The sequence below is a fragment of the Miniopterus schreibersii genome (assembly GCF_964146895.1).
Source record: "Miniopterus schreibersii genome assembly, chromosome: 17".
Lineage (NCBI taxonomy): Eukaryota > Metazoa > Chordata > Mammalia > Chiroptera > Miniopteridae > Miniopterus > Miniopterus schreibersii.
This window is the reverse complement of record NC_138117.1, coordinates 19,459,891-19,483,285: the sequence shown is the minus strand read 5'-3', so window position 1 is coordinate 19,483,285 and position 23,395 is coordinate 19,459,891. Positions and strand designations below refer to the sequence as shown.

The following is a 23,395-nucleotide window of genomic DNA, read 5'->3' as shown; positions in this document are numbered from 1 at the left end:
GCTAGATGATATGACGCCTGATTCATGAATTGCTCAATAAAGCCAATCAGATCTTTAAATTTGCTCCACTGAATTATTTGCATCACTGATCAGGGACAAAAATTCAAGGGGAAAACATGATGCACTTTATCAACAATATAAGTTGTGACAAGGTTTTTAGAAATCTACTGTGGCAAAAAAGTTGACAAATATTTGCACCTTTATTTTGGTGGAATAAACACAGAAACAGTAATGAGAAATTGAGATAACATTGCTACAACTCAATTTCTTCTCTGCCCATCAAAAAGATGTACCATGGGAAATGCTACTCATGCTTAAAATACTCCATTAAGCCACTCAAATAAAACTACAAATCAAGGAAATTCTGCAAAGAATTTTCAATGAGTTTCAGTGAACACATTCTTTATTGGTAAGTAGACACTTAAAAAACCTTTTTCATTACACACGTCATGCAAAACAACCGACTTCACACATGGTTGTCTAACCACTCATTGTGACATCTTCTTTGAGATGAATATAGATTTTAAGTTACAGTGACTGTAGTAGTAAAAAAAATCTGGACAATGACTCTAAATGAAACAAAATACTATGCAGTTCCTGTAAAAGTTCTGTTCATCCCTTCTGGATGTTTAATTCTCTCTCCTAATGCAAATCTCTATATTTTGGAAGACTTATATACAAAAGTGGCAGCTGTTCTGTATGTGCTAGGCACTCTACATAATTGATAAAAAGAAACTAGAAGAATAAAATTTCAAATAATTTTACAGGGTTTGTTTGGTTAATCCCTCTCCCCCCACCCATCCCGTTTTGTTAATCCAAAACAGGGCAATGCCCTTTTATTTAAAATGCTCCTTTGTTTCAGTAGATCATTTCCTCAGAAAGACGATTATGCTCCTGAGAAAGTGTAGTGTATCCCTGGTCATCTTTTTGAACCGAGAGTGACTTTTTGAACTATTTTTTATATATTCTGCAAGTTGTTTTCAATGAGAGGAAAGAAATGCTTTCTATTCTGAGGGGAAGACTCCGGAATAATCTTGGTCTGTTATGACACTCAGAAAAAGTTTTCTTTGTGGTGGTGGATCAACACTTCTTTCTGTGGAATTTCTGGTAGCACTCCCAGTATTAAAACCCTAATACAGGTAAATTTACTGCCTTAAGTTAACCAGAGCCCCCTGAGAAGGGTGAACTCCAAATCTCCTATTGGCACATCAAGTCAACTGGCAGCGAGAGAGTAGGCACAGAATGTTTCTAGGTCCCTGGAAGTGGGATGCTATCATAACAAACACCTAAAAATAAAAATACAAAATGGCTTTGAAATCGGGCAGTGAGTAGAGAGGGAAAGAAATTTTAGGAGCATGACAGAAAAAGCCAAGATTTCCTTGGACACTGTTGGTAGATGTCTGGGTGAATGCTAGTGAGGGCTGAAGGGGGTCAGGAGCACGGTAGAGAATGGGTAAACTGCCACGGAGAACATCTAAACTGTCGTGAGAAGTAAGGACATTAAAGGTACTGCCAATGAGGGCTCAGAAAGAAATGAGGAACATGCTGTCAGAAACTAAAGGAAAAGAGATTATAGTTACACACTAGGAGAACCTTAGCTGAATTGTGTCCTGCAGTTATATGGAAAGCTGAAGTCGTGATAAACTTAACATATTTAGCTAAAGAGATTTCTGAGCAAAGGGTAGAGAGTGCAGCCTGCTTCCTTCTTGTGTATTATAGTAAAATACAAGGGGAGATAGATAAAATTGAGGGAAGAACTGTTAAATATAAAGAAAATAGGACTTGATGACCTGGAAATTCTCAGCCTATCCAAAAGCTAAAGACATTAAAATGAAGAGATTCAGGAAAGTCTGCTCCAGGGAAAGAGATAAGGGGGTAGCTGTACAACTTGCGCTAATACCCAAGAAAGATAAAAAAGGCTTGAGTATTTAGTCACACAAAAGGTTCTTTGAAGAGATTAGGAGTGTGATTTATAGATCCTCTCAGCCATCTCAGAAAAAGTCAGACAGAGATGGGAATATCTAGAAAAATATGTAAGGGAGCCTCTGGTCTATGGTGAATCCCTGTAACATACACAGAAGATCCACAATGTTTTTTGAGAATGTTACACCAGCAGATGTTGCCATCTCAAACTAAAAGGTATAGAGAGTGTGTGACATGAAAGATGATCAGACCTCCCAGAATGCCACAGGCAAGAAACAAGTTGACAAAACTACTCAGCTGTAAACATGTGGTACCTTTCATGAAAGCGTCAAGAGGACTCTGAGAGAAGGCCACAAGCCTGGCGGATGGTGCTGTCAGCCACAGAAGACTATGCTCAGGCTCTGAACTGAATGGAGTGTGCCTGGCAGAATTTCTAAATTGCTTGGCACTGGTGGATTTTCTTTTTTTATTCCATTTTCTGATTTTTTGAACAGGAATGTAACTCTGTTATTCTATGCCTGTCCTACCTTCATATTTGGGAGAAGATAACTGGTTCTAGGTTCACAGGTGGACAGAAACTATGTTTCAGGAATCACACCCAGGTTCGTTTTCATATGTGATTTAGACAATTTAAATGAGATTTGGGATTTTTCAGTGGGTGAGACTCAGATAAGATACTGCATTTGAAGTTAATACTTTAATGGTTTGAGACTTTTGAGCACCTCTGGATGGTGATTTTATTTGGGATGGATGTGAATTTTTGAGGCAGGAGTAACCTGTGGAAATAGAATGGTCCTCCAAAATGCTCATGTTTTAATCCCCAAATCTGTGCATTTTGCAAATGTGATTATATTAAGCATTTTGAGATGAGATTATACTAGAATATCTAGGTAAATGAAATGTAATCACAAGGATCCTTGTAAGAGAAAAGCGGAATTAAAATTGGTAGTAAAAGACATAAAAACAGAAGCAGAGACTGGAGGGATACAGCCATAAATGAGAGGATGCCAGTGGCCTCTACTAGCTGGAGCCTCCAGAAGATACCTGTGATGTGCTACTTTACACAGCAAAAGGAACTTTAAAGATATGGTTAAGGTTACTACAGACCTTATGAGGAGATAAGCCTGGATTACCTAGTGGACCCAATCTATTCACATGAGTCCTTGAAAGCAGAAAACGTTTCCTGGCTGTTGTCACAGAAATGTGATGACAAAGAAGGGTCAGAAAGATAAAATGTTGCTGGCTTTGAAGATGGGAACAGAGGGCCACAGGCTAAGGAATGAAAATGGCCTCGAGAAGCTGAAAAGGTCAGGAAATGCTTCTCCCAGAGTCTCCTGCAAGGAGTGCATTCCTGTGAGTACCTGACTCTAGCCCAGTGAGACTAATTTAACCTATAGAATTAGAAGATTATAAATCTCTGCTGTTACTAGCCACCAGGTTTGTGTAATTTGTTATAGCAGCAACAGAAAACTAACCAGGAGTGGAGATCTAAGATGAATGGTGTCTGGGAAGAAGAACAAGCTTTTCTATCATTCCTAGGTGCCTGCCCCATTCAGGAAAGACCTGACTTCAGCAGAATGCGAACCTTCCTGCTAGTCATTCTTTAGACCCAGTCGGCCTGACAGAAATGACATTCCTATATTTCCACTCTTGTTTTGTGCTGGAGTAGAATACACTCTGGTTTTGACACTTAGAACAGTGTTTAGTATTTGTAGTGGGTCCCCTAGAAAAATGTGTTGAGTGAATAAATGAATGTGATCAAGGCAGGCTCTGGGAAGGGTTGTGACTCCTCTGTTTAAAATGCTGTTTACCACATCTCTAGAACTGCTGACCTTTATGTTTGTTTCAAGTTCATGGTGTTCATAGTTCCATAAAATACAAGGCTGAACTGTATTTCTGATACAGTAATATAGCAAAATCAGTAAGTAAAAAGGATGTACAATATCTTAATAGAAGAAATAATCATCGCATGATTAAAGCATTTCAAAATCAGAATACAGATACTCTTTAGTATATATTACAGATACATTTTCAAAATATTTGATCAGGAGATTCCTTAATGGCTCTTGATCAATGCAGCATCAAGAAACTTTACTAGTTTTATCAAATTTATCAAAATGGGGTTTCATTCATTTTTTCTGCCAGCTAATGTTACATTAACTCTGAGCATGTAACAAATTGGTTTGTCTGGATATTTAAAAGTTACCAACATAAACCAGCCCTACAACTAAAAACTCAAACATATTTATCTCAAGACCTACTCCTAGTCCAAATTCGTCTATACTAAGACTGGAGGACAGCATAAGAATAAAACCAAAATGTATCTGTATAAATGATAAAAACAATTTGGTATTTTTATACGTAAGTTTTCCTTATTAATATGGCACATTATCTCTCCTATGTGTTACTGCATGAACAGGAGCAGTATTATTTCAGTTGCTGGAGAATCACAGTGTTAAGAATACCTGCTTCTTGTAGTGTCAGGCTTTCATCTGTTAGCTCTTTGTTTGGAAATGAAGTCACAAGAATAAAGTCCAGAGTTGCAAATTCAGGGCGGGACTGTACAATGAAGTCCCGAATATCCAGGATCCTGAGAAATAAGATAAAAATAATTTGTGATACAGAAGTTTTATTGCCATGTAAGCTTTTGGCTAAAATTAGATAATAATTAAAATTATACAACTCTAATCCTTATTTAAATGTGTTGTAGCTTTCTTTAACTTACATTATTTCAATGGATGGATTTATCTTAGCCTTAAGATAGAATGTGAGGATTAACTTTAGAGTGTATCTAGTATCTACTTTTATTGTAAAACAGAGACAATCTTCAGATGAGTTATGCATGAAATAAATGCCAACCATGTTATTACAATGAAAGTGCAGGCCCCACTTTTTAGCAGCACACGGCCCAGAAAAAGGTACCTCAAATTGGCCTGTGTCAAAGTGAGTCTGAAACTATAAAAGTGAAGTCATAAGAATAATTTTTAAAAATTTTAAAACTGATTTCAGAGAGAGGAGGGGAGAGGGAAAGAGAGATGGCAACATCGATGATGAGAGAGAGTCATTCATTGGCTGCTTTCTGCACTGGGGATTGAGCCCGCAACCCAGGCATGGTCCAGGAATCGAACCATGATCTCCTGGATCACAGGTCGATGCTCAACCACTCAGCCACACTGGCTGGGCAATAATTTTTTAAAATTACATTCACATAGGGCTTCTGGTAAAGATGGTGGCGTCAGTAAATGCCATACTCGCATTATACTACAACTACAAAAAAACTACAACTAAGCTACAGAAAAACCATCATTCAGAACCGTCTGAAATTTGGCTGAACAGAAGTCCTACAACTGAGAATATAAAGAAGAAGCCACATCAAGACTGGCAGGAGGGATGGAGACGAAGAACAGGCTGGTCTCACATGGATAAAAACTGGGAGGGAAAGTACATTGTAAAATAAACAAAAAATAGAAATTATGGGGGGAAAAACTGGGAGGGATATCTCGGCTGCGGAGGTCCCCCCTGAGGAGCGAGGAGTCCCAGCCCCACACCAGGGCCCCCAGCCCAGGGTTCCAGTGCCAGGAAAAGAAGTCCTCATAATTTCTGGCTATAAAAACCAGTGGGGACTGTGGATGAGTAAGACAGAGGGCTTCAGGAATCCCAGGTAGTTCCTCTTATTTATTTATTTTTTTTATTGATTTGCGAGAGAAAGAGAGAAACATCAATTTGTATTCTACTTATTTATGTATTCATTGGTGGATTCTTGGATGTGCCCTGGCGGAGGACTCAACTCGCAACCTTAGTGTATGGGGACGAGGTTCTAGCCACCTGACCTACCCGGCCAGGGCCCCAGGCAGTTGTTCTTAAAGGGCCCACACATGGGCTCACTTGGACTCATTTCCTTTGAGCTCCAGCACTGGGGCAGCAGCTGAAAAGGTACCAGGGACATACAGGGAAGAACTGAATTGTCTGACATGGGGTGGGGTGGTGACAGGGGGAAGAGCTGGAGGGGTAGTTTCCCCCCAGACAGAAGTGCTGGCAGAGGCCATTGTTCCTTTTCTGAGCCTTCCCCACACAGAGCTGGCAGGTCGACAGGTAGACATCATGTCTGAGTCTCCACCAACCTGGCTACCACTATTAGTTCTGCCCTGGTGATTTCCTGAGATCTGCCTCACCCAATTTGCAGGCCCACCCAAGCCGTTTCCAGTGGCTTTTCCATACAAACAGCCTGGCTTGGCTCATGCTTCAGACATTCCTAAAATCTCTCAAATAAAGGATCTTCTTTAAGAAGAAGAAGAAGAAGAAAAAGATAAAAAATATGAACAATAAAATGGTAATAAATACATATCCATCAACAACTGAACCTAAAAAACATGAACAAGCAGAACAGGAACAGATACACAGATGCAGCAAACATTTTGACAGTTGCCAGATGGAAGGAGAGATGGCTACAAAAGGTGGAGGGATTAAGAAGTACAAATTAGTAGTTACAAGATAGTCATGGAGATGTAAAGTACAGCATAAAGAATATAGTCAATAATATTCTAATAACTATGTATGGTGTCAGCTGGGTATGAGATTTATCAGGATGATCACTTATTAAGTTATATAATGTCTAATCAGTGGGTTGTACACCTAAAACTAATATAATATTGTACATTAATTGTAACTGAGGAATAAAAAATGATTTAAAGTAAAAAATTCTTTTCACATATACATAGCAACTCAACTAAGATGATAAATGTGTACCTCAGAGGGAAACAATAAACAAAAATAGTATCTTATTAGCATAAATGTCCACGTACGTGTGAATATTAAAATGGCATTTAAAATGGTTTATTTGAAGTACCTAACAACAGCACAAACTTTACACAAATTTATATTATGAAGAGTTTGCTATATAAGTTAAGCCCGATCAGTATTACCATAAATTTTTGAGTAAAGTCCAAATAAGGTTTGACTACTAAATTAATACTGATTCCACTTCACATGGTTTTAGTAACACTGCAAAACTGCAGCTTTTAACAATTTTGTTTTTTTGAGTAATATCTGGATTTGCATTAGTATTTGAAGTTTACGAAGGATTTTAATTACCCAGTATTTCATCTTCTTACATATAGCTATTACCCTTTTAAAGTTTTTTTCTTTTGTCAAAAACTTACTACAAATCTAAAGAATTTCATGTTCTTCATTGCTCGAGTTACACAGTTTTGCATAGATAAGTAACCGTGTGTGTGTGAGAGCAAACTAGAAGCTTACCTGTGTGTACTATTGAATCTTTGTATCAAACGACTCCCATCTGCCAGCCTGATCTGAATTTTTGTTGTTGGCACTGAATCATCAATCGGAACAACTGCATTAAGTATTGACTTATCCTCCTCTTCTGGGGAGGAAGGTGTACTGACAATCTCAGGTGTAAGGCTGTGAAAGAACAATGAATGAATTAGAACACGAATCCAAGCACATAAGACATCTGACAAACTGCAGACAGTCGAATAACCACTTAAACCTGCCCCTGACTCTCGAGCTATCCCCTACTCGGGCTTCTGGACTAGCAAGAACATGGCTCCCTTTGGTCTCCTATACTTCTCACAACCTCTTTCATGATATTACAATTATTTTGGATACTATGATTTTGATTTAGTTTATCCAATCTCTTTCAAAAGCCTATCTGTATTCTTTCCTTCCTTTTCTCTTTGAAATTTCATGAAACTGTTTAGCACACACCAGCCTCTAGTCAGAAATCTGAGCACTTTTGAGTTAACATCAAAGAATGACTAAGAGCACAGACAGATGTGCTTTCAAATCTCATCTATGTTCATTGGATAAATTAATCTCTTTGAATCCCAGTTCCATCATTTATAAAATGGGGGAATATTAGGTTATGAAGGAATGTTATACAGGCATACCTCAAAGATATTCAGGTTTGGTTCCAGACCACCAAAATAAAGAGAGAATCACAATAAAGCAAGTCATAATCTTTTTGCTAGTGAAGGGTCTTACCTTTGGTTTGTAAAAAAAAAAAGCAACATCTATGAAACACAATAAACTAAAGTACAATAAAACAAGGTGTGCCTGTACCAGTGAGTACTAGAACAGTGTATCAACAGGTGCCAGCTATTTTTGCACATATCGTAAATTATTAATTTAACATTAAATATTTTAAAAAGTTATGTTAACTTAGTATTTAGCCTTCAAAGTCTCACCGATTTGCCTCTTGAAACTTTCTTCTATCATTCAATTGATCAAACAATACTGACATTATAATATATTGTTTATATGTTTGAAGTATTACATTAAGAAGAAATTAAAAAAAAAATAGGGAAGCTAATTGATAGAACAAGGTTTCTAGGCAAACCAGAGGAAAGGATGTAGGTTGTAAGCACAGTTAATTCCCTCAGACAGAAGGAGAAACATCTTCAGACTTAAAAGGGGGAGGTAAGGATGAATTTAATAAGCTTAGAGGTTAAGGGCAACATATTAAGAAAGTTAACTCTTATCAGGCTCTATTTTCTCAGTGAAGCTGGAGGCAAAGACATGTGCTGAGATGGGAGGGGGAGGACGGGAGGCTTAGGGAAAGCAGGGAGTGCATGGGAATGTTCTTGGACAATGGGAGAGGTGCAGCTTGTCTACCCAGCACAGATGTGCAGACATCCCCAGCAGCACTGAACAGCATAAGGGCAGGCAAATCCCATGGCTGTACAGTAAGGCAAGGGGGCTGCAGAACTGCTGGCATAAGAAAAGGAAGGAAAGAAGGGGCTGTTAGATTTTAGAGAAAACAGCCCTCAAGGTCCAGGGACCAAGATGAAGTCAAATCTCAGCTATAGTGGCTGGAATGAATGAGAGTAGCAAAGAGAATCTTTTGAATTGAACAGTCTGACAAATAGGCAATGACTGTTCATGAGCAGAGAGAGAGAGATTTGCGTCGCATCATGATTTTACTTTCATATACACTAGCTCTAAAGCCTGCACTGAATGTCTGTTTGTTAGCCCTGCCTATCAAAAATGATTGTGATTTTCTAGGCCTTCTGCTTGCCCTGATCTACTCTAGCTACTAAGCTTATTTTTATTAATAATACGTTTTGTTCTACCATTGCAAAGTTGCAGTTACATTTATGATTTGTGCTCCTGATTTATTACCTGAAGGTACTGGTTAATGTTTTTTATTATGTTTAGGTTTAAGCCATAATTATTTGTATGTCACAATAAAAGATTAGGTTAGTTTCTATCTATGTAATGCTCTGTTTGCAATTAGACTGTCAGCTAGGGAGGACAATGGAATTATTTCCATTTCCTTTTTTTTTTTTTGCTTCTTTTTAATTATTTCTCTGTTCAGTAAATAGCTGTCTGGAACTCTTGGGAAATTAGTCATTTTAAAAAGTTACTTTCTAAACTGTGAGAACTTTTATATTTCAATACATTTCTTTTATATTTATTGATTTTTTAAAATGATTTTAGAGAACATGGGAGCAAGACAGAGGAGGGAAAGTGGGAGGGAGGGAAGAAAGAGAGACATTTATTTGTTGTTCCACTTATTTAGGCATTCATTGGTTGCTTCTTGTATGTGCCCTGACTGGGGATCGAAACTGCAACCTTGGCAAATCAGGACAAAGCTCTAACCAACTGAGCTACCTGTCCAGGGCCTAAATATATTTCTTAATGTAAAATCTTCTAAAATGTTCTATGCAATCCTTCACTTTCCTAGAATATATATATTCAACTATTCAATATTTGGATTCATGTGCATTACACAGCTCAAAATGCTAAATTTCCTACACATCAGAAGCTGAAAATTCTAGACTACATTTCTCAGACTCCCCTGCAGGTAGGATTTTATATGATTCCACTATCAACTGAGCAAACAAATGGTGAAAGTAAGCACTGGAAGTGGATGCTACGTAGGTCTTCTTGTTACAAAGGAGTTGGAGGCATGCTTGGCTCATGGCTCACACTTGGCTTCCTGGCATTATTCAGCGTGGCCCATGGCCATGCAGACCCCTACACCCAATGGACTAATGGACTGCAACTAGCCTGATGCTGAACTGCACCCAACTTCAACATGGATGGAATCTCTGGACACTGGCTCTGATTTTAGTTCTACTGAAACCCCACCTACACTTCTATGACTAGGTTAAGGGAAATGGGACTTTGGAAACCCAGGGGTGTAATTCCATGGAAATACTGCTTTTTACCACATCTCATCCTCCTGTGGGGGGCCTCTGGAAATGCTTATTCCAGTGGTACCCCAAGAACTCCACTTCCACTAGCAAGGAGGGGGAGATGAGGTGTGTTTTTCTCCAATAACGAGCAGAAAGGACATAGAAATGGACACTTGAGTTATGAAAGACAAGGGTAAAGAGCTGATACTGAATTCTTTCCTATTTTGAGGAGAGGGGAACAGAGAATCAGTGTGTACAAGGCAAATGAAAAGAACCTGGAAGGGAAGAAATCATGTGAAAAGGAACAAAACATGCACAAAAGGGTACATGGGACACGTGGCAAATGTTGCAATTCCACAGGACATCTGTAGTGATTTGTGGACAAATAGGGGGTAACTTTTACCAACTTATTTGACAAGATTTATGAAGTCTTTCAAGCCATGCTATTATAAAGGGGCCCACCCATACATTTGCCAAGCACAGTTTAGAAACCACTGTGCATGGTATAAGTCCTAGGGGTTCTTTGGAAATATCTCGGAGACGATTCCTCCTTCTCCTGCAACCAGAGGAGCTCAGGTTTTCTATGTGCTTTGTATATTGGGCTTCTATAACTTAAGAGTTTGGCTGTTTAAAATGTATTGAAAACAACTAACTTAAGCACAATGCTCTTGCTGTAAGAGCTTAGTGGCAGACAGGCATGCTTAAAGCTAGGATCTAAGATATCTACTGTTTTATCTAATCGAAAACCCTTTCCAATATCCCCTTTCAACTCACGTAATCAGAAAGAGGCAAGAGGGCCTAGTGGTAAAAGCACAGACTCTGGAGCCAGAGTGCCTAGTTTGAATATGCAGATTAATTCCCGGCTCAATCAATCTGGGCAAATACTGCATCTGCAAATGGAGGAGCCACGGGATCTACAGAAAGAGCTGCTGTGCAGATTAAGTGAGTTAAGGTATGTAAAGTGCTTAGAAGGCCAGGAATGTGGTAACTGCTACCTAAGTGTTAGCTACTAATATTATCACCAGATTTGCATGTCTAATTCCATCGGCAAGGTCTTAGCTTTTCCTTTCTAGGATGTTTTGATTTTGTTACACTCAGAGGAAATTCATGTTGAACAAAGACAAGTATTTTTCTCATTTTAGAGCTCTACCTTCCCAGTTTCTGTCCTTCTCCACTAAAAGCCTTGAACCTCAGTCTGGGCTTGATGTACTCCTGGTCCTGATGGTCCTCCATATCCAAGTCCACTTGGCCGCCACGAACCAGTCGCTGAAGCTCCGGGGGAATTTCTCTTTTAAAAAGGGGAAAAAGGTTTTAGTTAACTTTTGAAAAAAATGAATCTATACTAATGAGATTAATATAATCAAGTTGTGAGCTACACTGGAAAGCCACAGTTTTTGCATAAACTATAATATAAAATTTCTGTGATGACTGCTATTTCTTTATCTACAGATATTTCTGGAGATAATTCTTTCTTAAAGTTGTATCACATTATTTCTCAGTGATTCTCAACATAAGGATTTTTTTGTTGTCATAGTGATCTTGGAGTGCTTCTGAAAAATTGTACGACTGCAATTCTTACCTAAATTAACACTAGAAAATTCCTATGAGGACAGAACAGTTAATGTAGATATTTCTTTCCAAACTCCTGGAGGAAGTTTTTCAAAATGAAAGGGGTGTTTTGATTGTTGTGTGGCTCCTGAGTGCTGTGGCTCAGTCAGGGCGGGGGATGAACGATGCTCTGGCCAGGGGGAGTCATCTCTCACAATGAAGACTTGTCTTGGGCTCCACAGAACCACTGAATGCCTTGCCAGAGAGTCACATGATGTCGAACGACACTGTTTATAATGTCTCAGTCTAAAACCTAAGGGTCAGGCTCTGTCTTACATATAAGCAAAAACTCAAAAACTGGTTTTTTTTGGCACTGTATTAATATGCTTTGAAATTTCCATCTTCCATATAAACTGAGGGAAGACTGCACCTTTGTCTTGTTTGGAACTTTACCAATCCCTGATCACATTGCCACTTATTGTAATGAAGTTGCCAACTTCACATTCCTCATTGTTCAGTTTTTGTGTCTGTCACATTTATATGAGAAGTGCTAGATTGCACACAGGTGCAAACTATCTGGCTGCTTTGTTATATCCTCTGGTGTGGCCATAGAAATTGAAATATGTATAATATTATGATAAATTCCTTTATTCTCTCAATATTTTTAAGATAAAATTTACATTAATTTTTTGGAAATAATATGCATAGATAGGTTATATTATTTATGAGTTTTTCTTTGAAGATAGTGAAGATGGTGTTACAAAGTATTTGTTATAAAAGGGGGACAACGATTACATAGTTGACAATCACTATCTGACATCAATCATAGTTTTCAAGGAGTCTTTTCTAAAACTGTTCTTGATCATAATTTGTTTGAGGATATGGTATGGTTCAAATTTAAAAATAATTTAGTATATCACGATTATGTGATATACGAAGTTCATAGATTATCTTTCATTTAACAAATTAGTTTTGATCTATATTATAGCACATTCATTAATATGTTCTTTTCTACTATCTTGAAGTAAGCATCAATTTCAACAGTACTGTTGATCTTCACTTAGCAGATGAACACTTTTCCTACTCAGTCACTCCCCACTCTTCCCAGTGACTGCAGCGTTCCAAGCCCAAAGCATAGACTTAAACTATTATATCCTTGTATTTACCACTCACCATATACTGCGTCTCCCAGGATAGCCTCCCTCCCACCTTTCTCAATGACTTCAGTAAACCCCTTACAGCATTTCTTGCCTTTTCTTGGTATTCTGACATTATCTTTGATTAATTCAAATTCAAAATTCATGCTAATTAGTGTTGCAAAATACCTTTTCTCCAGAGTTCCTTCACTACCTCAACTCCAATGAATTTTACCTCCACTCCACTTCAGCCACTCTCCTTGGACATATTTCATCACTTGCAGAAGCCCCACCTTCAATTCCTGGATGGAGCATAACCTCCTACTCCAGTCCCTTCACTGCTACTTAAATCTCCCAGTTCATCACCAACATCTCAGTAAAATATCGTATCCTTCGGCAAGAAGGGCTAGAGAGTTATGTTCTTTAAACGGGTCAGAGTACTGCATATCGGTTTACTTTCATAAATTATAACTTCAAACTAACCTTTTGAAATCTTCTGCCAGCAGTAATGCCACTTTAAAAGATTTCTAATATAAGTTGCTGAATTTCAGGCATACATGCAATGAGAGTCACCCTGTCAACAGTAAGCAGGAGAGGGCTTAGTGGATGGGCAACTACATGCTAATCAATTCACTGATTTATTACATTGAGATGTTTTTTCTTAAGAATTCGGACCATAGCTTTATCAGATTTTTAAAGGGGCCAATGTCTTACTGCCTTCCCACCCCCACAGGTGAAAACCAGTAACTTACAGACAATATGTCTTTTATATACTTAAAAATATCCTTCCCCCAGGAACCATTTCCATAATATGACTCTTAAAAACCAGTAGTGCCTTACTGAACAGCATTCTACTAAAAAAAAAAGTCCCAACCTAAGTAACAAATAGAACACAGATAATGCAGCTTACTCTCTTTCAAACAGACTCCAAAAATTGAGCATTCACTGAAGTCCCACCCTAAGTAACAAATAGAACACAAGTAATACAGCTTACCCTCTTTTAACAGACTCCAGAAACTGAGCATTTGCTGGGTCATTGTAAGGTCTCAACTCTCCGTCATCTAAACTGAAACCATTGCTCCACAATTTAAGCAAAATCTGAACCTTTTGAGCACAGAAAAATAAAAATAAATACAAAAATCCATCTGCATCAAACAATTTTAAATTTTAAATGTGGTATTTCACAACATATGAAATCATTTACTTAATTCAAAATATGGAGTTATTTGTACTATTCTTATTCACAGTTAAAATAAAGACATAAGTGAAACCATGTGTGTTTGCTAAGCAGATCTGTATAGCATAACAAATGGACAATGGCTGAAATACCAAGGGTCCCACAGGTCCCACACCTGGGCCCTGTCCTCAAAGTACAATTATTCTAGTTCATTGAGAAAATGAAAGCAACGAAAGCATCCAGTTTTCACTCTACATCCACCCTTCTTCTGTGCCCATATTTTCTGCTACAGAACTTAAATATCCATTCCAAGGGGCAAGACAGAATTCCCAGTGACTCTCCAAGGCTAAAGCACACATGTATAAAATGAAGTTATAGCCCCAAAGTTTCAAAAGGTAACAGAAATAATGATTTTAGGTGTTGTTATATTTACAACTCAGTTCATTCTATATCATGGCAGTATACCATTTAAAATAATCGTTATCATATACATGTAAGCTCATTTTACAGTGAATTATACATTCAACAAACAGTTATGTATCTCTAAGAGCAAGACACATTTGGGATACAAAATATAAAATTTGAGACTGAAAACTTATACATTAGGCCTTTTAATCCCTGTTTTCTCAAATTAAGAAAACAAAAAGATTATATTTATATTGCCAATGTTTAATTTTAAAACAAACAGTAGTAACTAGAAGCAAGTATCTATAATTTTTCACTTTGCTTACTGTACCTACATCTTGCAGCTGATTTTCTCCATAAATGTATTCAGACTGCTTACAAATGGAATTACCCAATCGGTATCCTCCACCTGTAAATGACTAAGATACACAGCAAGTGAGCTAAAAATTCACTAAGGCTTATGAAGCAAAATATTACAATAATGTGTATTAAGTACATTAAAACTAGATTAACTGTAATTAGTCAAACTGGTTTGTATTTTCCAGGAAAATGTTATATTAACATTAAAGTCTTATGTTATTACAGAGAAGTGTATTCAAGTAAGAAATTATGGCTCAATTGGTTGGAATGTCGTCCCGTACACCAAAAGGTCTCAAGTCCATTTTTAGCCAGGGCACAAACCCAGGTTGTGGGTTTGATCCCAGGTTGGGGCTCATATGGGAGGTAACTGATCAATGTCCCTCTCTCTTTCTTTCTCTTCCCTTCCCCTCCCTCTAAAACCAATTTAAAAAGAAAACTATAGAGGAGATCAAATATATAAGTAGCATAGTTTTGAAATTGAGCATTTACCTTAGATTTGTCATCACCTGAAGCTCTTGTGGCTTCATGCAGAGGGACAGCCCCATGTTCCTTTGCCTCTTTGAAAAGTTCATTCACAATTTTCCCACTTGAAGGTCGAACTAGATGCAATCCACCATATTCATGCTCACTTGAATAGAACCTTTAAACATTACAGTTCATGAATAAAAACTTAGAATACTGACATAAATTACTTTAAAAAAGCTACACTACCTTAGAAAATAACTTTAGTGTAAAAATAATAATTTGGCCCGGCCGGGCGTGGATCAGCGGTTGAGGGTCGACCTAGGATCCAGGCGATCGGGGTTCGATTCCCGGTCAGGGCACATGCCCGGGTTGTGGGCTGCAGCCGATCAATGACTCTCAAATCATTGATGTTTCTTTCTATCTCCCTCTCTCCCTCTCCTTTCCTCTCTCTGAAATCAATAAAGATATATTTTTAAAAAATAATAATAATTTGTATGCCTTCTGTAGAAATATTAAATTTTTAAAACAGGATTAAGGAATTAAGTAGTGAACAGCTCATATAGTTTCTTGTGGAGTTTGCAGAGATTCTAGTAGCAAGCTCAGCATGTGGCATGAAAACTGGCTCGTTTTTTCCTCCCTCACCCTCTGCAATCACTTATCAAATACACTCTTGGAGTGTGTGGAAGTGGGGGGGAGGTTAACACTCAGAAGCTAAGTCTCTTCCCTGAGGAATCCACACTCTGCAGTGACCTAGTTAGTGAAGAGACCTCTACATTCAGAGAGTATGAACACCTAAATCTAGACTGCAGAGCTCACATAGCGGGTTTACTGCTCAGTTTTCTGGACTGAAAAATTATAATCCTCTGTGTTAAAGGTAAAATAATTTAGACCACAAACAAGTTTTTCAGTGTAGTAACTATGTAGAAAATGATTTCTACTCACTCCAATGTTCATAATGGTCTTTAGGAACATAAAAATTGTCTTTACATTAGCATCTTATTTTATCTTTTAAGATTTCTTTTCAATCAAGAATAAAAGAAAATGTAACCAATAAAATATCAGTGTGGAGACTTCCAGTATAAGATGGCAATCAGAGCTCATGTTTTTAACTACCCATTCCTTCCAAACCAGTTTCAAATTTGCATTGAACTGACTCACAAAACAAAAGAAAGTGGGCAAATTATATCAGCACCGGAGACAAACAATGGAGGTTACCCTCAACACTTTCTCCAAAATAGTATGTGCAAAACTGAACAGAAAGAGGGAAGGGCAGGCCAGCTCTCAATTCACGGTAAGTGAAGGAAAAATCCACCTGGAGAACACGTGGACACCAGTAAGCGGAACCCACTCATATAAGCTAACAAAAGGCTGGCTCACTCACAGCAGCTGAGGGTGGGTGCGAAGTGGAGGTAGGGTTGCCCCCATCCTGCTAGAGCTCTGGGGAGCACAACGAGGCCCAGGTTACCCAGAACGGGAGCCAACAGAAGCCTTCCTGCCGAGCTTCTACCGAGGGTCCATATGCTGCCATAACTGGCTCTTTTTTCTTCTCTCCCTTTTAAATTTTATTTTAAATTACAGTTTATATTCAATACTATTCTGTATTAGTTCAGGTATACAGCATAGTGGTTAGACAATCATATACTTTACAAAGTGATCCCCTAATATTTCAAGTACCCACCTGGCACCATACATAAGACAAGTGTTAGTATTAGGAGCTTTGTGAGCCTCTTTGGATTAAAAAACCACAAAAAACGATTGACAAAATTGTGCATAAATGTTTTGAGGGAAGAGGAGCTGTAGTTTTCATCAGAACCTCAATGAGTCCTATGACTCAACAAAGAACCTCTGTGCCACAGGAAATTACTATTTAGTATATAATTCTATGTTGTTTACCAAAATATTAGGTATTTAAGATTATGTTTCCATAAGTTTTTTCTAGCTTTCTGAATACTACAGTTTTGGAAATAGTACCTAAAAATATTTATTTTAAGAAATTATAAATTTTTAAAAAATTTCCAGGGCCACTGAAAATAATTTGGGATTAGTGAACTAAAAAGGGATACGATTTTTAAAAACAAGCAAAAAGCTTACCTTTGAGGCGGTGTTCGTGGGCTTTTAAAGACTGAAGCTTTTGGTCTATCAGATTTGGAAGATTTGCATTTCACTTCATCTTTGTACAATTCTTCCAAGGCCAACTATAAAATAACAGATTTATTATACAGTATTAACACTAGAAAGAAACTCTTCTACACTAGAAATTATGAGTAGAACAGTAACTTGGAATTGCACAGTAAAAGCTGCTGCTTCAGAAGATGACTCCCTTTCATAATAAAACCAATGCATCTCTTATTTCAATGTTAGAATAAATAAAAGTTAAAATAATTATTTAATTATTTTCAAAGAACTATTCAACAGTTTCAAAAACAGTATTTGGTAAAAGATCATTTTCAAAGTTGAACCTAAATTCTACAATCCCTTTAAAAACAGTTGAAGGTATTCACAACTTGCTTTCATCAGATGTAAAAAATTATTTAATTGAGCTGTTCACATTTTCAAAATCCAAACACAGAACAATTTCAAAATTATTCTTTTTAAAAGTCTACCAGACATAAAAGCTTCATAAAGTTTAGGAGAATGAGATGGTAAGAAATGAAAGACAATCAATTACACACATGGTTTCTTTAACTTTTAAAAGCAATACTACTGAATTATGCATTATAGATAAATGGCTAGCTCTCTTCAAAATGAAATAAACAAAACAAAGTTCTTGACATTGGAATTCTAAAAAATTAACCAAATATTTCAGTATTAAGTTATTTTGTTCCCACTTTTGATATCTTTGGACAACAACTCAAAAACTTTCCTTAATGCCCCTTGCGGCTATTCAATTATAATTGGCATAGACATAATCTTTGGAGGAAAAAAACCCCCAAAACCAAAAAAACACATCCCCAAACCCCAGATAAGGTGCTCCTTCTAGAAACACAAGAAGCCTCCAGGGCTTCTTTCCTCAGAAGGAAAAGAAGAACAGGGAATTGGGCGACGTTAATTCTCTGAAGATTCTACTAGTCAACTTTTAAAAAATATACACAAGAAAACAAAAATGAAAGTCTTTATTTTTCTTTCCCAAATATTTACCCTCACCCTAGCCCCATACACATCAACTTTCATATTTCTAACAGCAATTTTGTAAAAGTGCTTTGTAATCTAAAAGAACTGGATTAAGTCCTAACTTAGGCTCTTAAATTAGGATCTGACATTGAGTACATTTTTTAATTTCTCTGAGTTAGTTCCCTCATCTTTAAATGTCTATTTAAAAAATTACCTTAGAGGATTGTTTTATGAAATACACAGTGTATGTGAAACATAAGACAAGTGCTCTATAACTAGGAAGTATTATTAAAAAATGTTTAATAATGATTATATCAGTGTTTTATTTGCCCCACGATTTCTTTTCTTCCTGCAGCATTATCTACATATCACTTATGGCCCTTTCCTACTTTATCCCTTAAAAACAACAACAGAGAGAGTGAGAGAGACAGAGACAGAAACAGAGAGAGACACTCTGACTGACAACTTGGGCCCGAAGTTTTTGGAAATTCTACCTCCCTGAAATCTCTTCAAAAGAATATCCCATTATAGATTTCCTCCGGAGCTGATGATATGATTCTGGCTCTATGAATTACTTTTATGCTATTCCTTTTCCATCAATGGAAATCTTATCTGTATTTCAAAGGCTCATTCAGCCATCCTTCATGAAGCCTTTCCTAATGTTCTTAACTAAATGATATTTTTTCCTAAATCCTCATAGCAAATGCTATCTTATCACTGACGCTTATATTAAACATAATATCGTCATTTGTATACTTTCCTTACTATTTTATCTCCCTGGCTATATTTAGGTTTCCCAGATTGCTTCTAACATAGTTCTTAATAGGCACCCAACAAATTCATGTTGAATTATGTAGATTACAAGACAACATAAATCATAAAGAGATATAGATTAATAAAGTTATAGATTTTAAAACTGAGATTATATTCACTATATAGTCTTGTATCTTGTTAGGTTTTTGCTTTAAGAAAATTTGAATAAATCCTGTCAATAAAATAATTTTCTCCTGTGAAATAAATGAATAAAACAAACAATGCCTTTTGACTCCCTGTGATGTGAAATACGTATTAGCAAAAATAGGAACACGGAGAAAATTATATAAGAGCAGGGAGTCCACCTCGCTGAAAGGTCCTAGTTATTAATGGTACATCATTAACTTAGAAGAAAATGAGTGATATTCAGAGGAAATTAATACCAGCACTCATGATATCCCTGTGTTATCACATGGCATAAGTTTATTAGTAAATATTCAAAGAAATTTAATTTATATTATTTGACATAAATGACATCACCTCAGCAAAGGAAATAATTATTTAAGCTGATCAAATTAAAGTGAAGTACTGGTCAAAGTCAACAAGACAGACAACAACAACAAAAATCTCAGCCAAATAAAGAGATAAAACGTGTATTATGAAGTAATGATGTATTGTGAATTATCAGGATGGAGTATTCCACCAGTAAAATAATTAGATTATGAAGATATTTCAGATACACAGAGAGAATAAAGTATGCAAGCACTGATAATCTTTTCTCTAGAATTTGCAATGTGAAGAACATGAAAAGAAACCTGAAGGCAAAGTTATTGGGAATGAGAAAATCAAGTACACAACAAAAGACTAAAAGTACTGAAATTCTCAGTCTTAGAGTGACAAAGGCCAGAAGGTATAATACAGATTTTTTAAAATATACAATAACAATATCAGCATCACCTGGGTACCTTGAAAAATGCAGATGCTTAAGCCCACCCTAGATCTAAAGAAACTCTGAGGTGGGGTCCAGCAATCTGTGTTTAACAAGCCTTCCAGGATTCTGATGCCCACTAAAATTGAGAATCAGTGACATAGAACACTTATTATTCAACAGGATTAGGATATGTGTAGCAACTGTAACATAGCATCAGATAATCTTACTTTTTTTTTTATAGAACTCCCTCTTTGTCCCACCCAAAGCCCAGTATTAACCCTAATAAATACTAAAGTTCCCCCCAATTCCAACCTATATGGAAATAGAGAATTAAGAACAGAAAGCTTTTTCTTTTGATATTATTCTGGAGGAAACTGGGACAAAGATACATAGGTAATTCAATACTTTAAGCTACTGTTAAACCCATGTGTGTGGCTGGACTGAGGGGCCCCAGCAGGTCTCTGAAAATGCTCAAAAACAATGAATACTTAGATTTTTAGGATTAGTACTGTCACTAACAAACAGGCCCTAAACTTCCCCGGAGAATATTTCCCAATTTCGGGAGATGAAAGGAGCAGATATATACTCAGGAGATTTCTGCAGTTTGTAAGTCAGAGTTCATAGTGCTGGGAGGTTTTCTGGGAGATAACTGAATACCTTCCCCATGTGGGAAATGAGGAAATGAGGAAATCTCTCCTGATTTAGGTGCTGACAAACCCTGTACAATGTGGCAGCTAAGATATGTGTCCTTAGGGGTACATTTGCTTGTTCCATTAGTAACATATCACCTTTTCCTCTATAATACCCTGACAAACTCTTAAAGCAAGCTGTTAGGAAAGAAAACTGCACTAGATGGGCAACATTTAAGCATGGCTAGATTAAAAAATAAGATAATCCAAACAAAACCTACATCCAAGAAACCACTCAGGGAAAGGGGCATTGTCCAATTCTTTTAAACCTTTGATACATACTCTATTTCTTCATATGTCAGCACTTGTTTTCAGGTTTCTTTGCAATTTCTTCACATTCTTACTAATTTCTAAAAGGAAAGATTATCAATACTTAGTGTATTTGATATCGCAACTCACGTTCATAAAAACAAAAACAAAACACCTATGTTCTAATTGATGGTGGAAACAAAGGCATTCTCACAATTAGTGACATCTACCAGAATACCTCAGATCATTAATCACATATTAATCCACTGGATTGTTGGTAAATTTGCCAAGAATCAGGTGATCAATAACGAATCTGTTCTCGTTCACATAAGAAGAAATAGATTTAGCCCTGGCTGGTTTGGCTCAGTGGTTAGAGCACTGGCCTGCAGACTGGGTCTCGGGTTCGATTCTTGGTCAAGGGCATGTACCTCGGTTGTGGGTTTGATCTCCAGCCCTAGTTGGGGCTCGTGCGGGAGGCAACCAATCGATGTTTCTCCTCTCACGTAGATGTTTCTCTCTCTTCCTCTCTCTCCCTTCCACTCTCTCTAAAAATCAATGGAAAAAAAATATCCTTGGGTGAGAATTAAAAAAAAAAAAAAAAGGATTTAAATTAGAGAATGGATATTAAGTTACATAGTTTTAACTTTAATGGCATTAGAATGGACTAACCAGTGAAAGTTATTCTATTTTTCTCCTTTAAGAGAAACGTAACTATATATATATGTACACATATATATATTTAGATATATCTTTATTGATTTCAGAAAGAGGAAGGAAGAGGGAGAGAGAGAGATAGAAACATCAATGATGAGAGTCGTCATTGATTGGATGCCTCCTGCACGCCCCCGACTGGGGATCGAGCCCACCACCTGGGCATGTGCCCTGACCAGGAACGGAGCTGAGATCTCCTGGATCCTAGGTTGATGCTCAACGGCTGAGCCATGGCTGGCCAGGCCACAACAAAATATTTATCGAGCAAGTACTGGGCCAGGATAATATGGGAGTTGTGCACAGGCACTTTACAGACATTCCTTTATTTCGCTTATGGCACCATCAACATCACCCCAGTTTATAAATAAAGACACCGAGGATGAGAGAGGTTCAGACAGTTCTCCTGTGTTCACACAACTACTAAGTGGCAGAGCCAAGATGCTAACCAAAGTTAGTGTGAGCAGACGCTCCCTTCTTCCCCAGCATCCCATGTGGTCACTGCCTCTTGGTGACCGTGGTCTACATCAGGAAGGGTAGAGCTGAGGGCTTCCTCTTCCTCGATTCTCTTTCCTACGACTGAACTGACCCGCGGGCACTGAACTATTCTACCCTGATGCACTGAGCTCCTCTCCTACCCTGACCCGGCCATTCTCTGAGCTCATTTTATGCACTGCTAATTTTGGCACTCAACCAGACCCCATCTTAAATGTTGTGTAAAATATATTCCTATCTTATTCCCGCAAGAAATAAGTAGCGATGTCTTTTGACACGTCTCTGCCTTTCAGCGGCGTCCAGCACCCCTGTGGACCTGGGGTCACCATTCCCCAGCTCAGCAGCAGCTCCCCGGCCGGCGGCCAAGGTTTGTCCAGAGAAGCAGAATGAAGGTGTGATTATAAAGTAATAGAATTTTCCTACCAAGGCTGTGGATTCTGTGTCATTTACATTTAATTATAGCTCCTTAGAGATGGTCACGTGTTCAATTTTATCAATGATCTTACAAGGAGACAGGAAAAAAGCCTAAAGTGAGCAAAGTAGTGTTCAGCATCTGACAGGGCAAAACGTGGGGCGCTCCTATTGCGTAGCCGCCTGATGTTCGTGTCCTACAACACGATGCCGTTTGATTTCCCCGTTTCTCAGGTGCGATGTTTTAGAGACTGTGGCTGTTACACGGGGCTGCGCGGCCCTACGAAGAAATACTTTAGTTCAGCTCTTTAAAAGGGAAAAGAGACCTTAAAAAAAAAAAAAAAGCAAGCCATTTTTATAGACAAGAAATCGAGGCAAAAAGCGCGTCCACGACAAAGATGAAACCAGCACACCTGTTACTACTTTTTAAGCGACGGCTGATCCCGCTCGGCCACGGTCCATTTCCCTCCGCAGCGAGTCTCCCGAAGCATCCCCGCTGAACCACTCCCCCGACCCCACAAAAAGCCTCTCCAAGCGAACAGCTGCTTCTGAAACCGCACCCGGGGCGCCGGGGAAATGGACACCTGTTTCCAGCGCCCCCATGGGCGCCGCGCCACCTGCGGACGCCGGCGGCGCCCGGCTCCCAAGTCCGTCCCCAGGTCGGCTCCGGGCGGCGCCGCCGAGGCCAGGGGAGGCCCCCCACGCCCCCGGCGCGCCCCCCGCCGCCGCCGCGCCCCGCCCTCGGCCGCTCGCCGCACCTGCAAGTCCCGCGCGCTCGGGGGCCGCGGCCCGGAGGCCCCGTCCTGCTCGCGCGGCGCCGCGTCGCCGCCCTCCGCCATCTTGGCCCGGCTCGTAGGTGCCGGCGCCCCAGCCCACGT

At 38.4% G+C, this 23,395-nt stretch overlaps 1 protein-coding gene across 2 annotated transcripts; it reads right to left on the bottom strand.

Annotated features, from left to right (window-relative positions):
* Positions 1-364: 364 nt before the first annotated feature.
* Positions 365-23,369, bottom strand: UBXN2B (UBX domain protein 2B). Of its 2 annotated transcripts, XR_013997440.1 has the most exons (9): positions 23,276-23,369; positions 17,262-17,365; positions 15,195-15,345; positions 14,681-14,764; positions 13,758-13,867; positions 13,247-13,337; positions 11,230-11,367; positions 7,180-7,341; positions 365-4,513 (listed from the first exon to the last, which is right to left on the bottom strand). XR_013997440.1 is itself a non-coding variant. In XM_081116779.1 (8 exons), exons 1-8 carry the CDS (start codon positions 23,354-23,356, stop codon positions 4,351-4,353), a joined length of 993 nt encoding a protein of 330 aa, XP_080972905.1. In that variant the 5' UTR covers positions 23,357-23,369; the 3' UTR covers positions 365-4,350. The 2 variants fall into 2 exon arrangements, 1 of the variants encoding a protein (XP_080972905.1); XM_081116779.1 differs by lacking the exon at positions 13,247-13,337.
* Between the last annotated feature and the right edge of the window lie 26 nt (positions 23,370-23,395).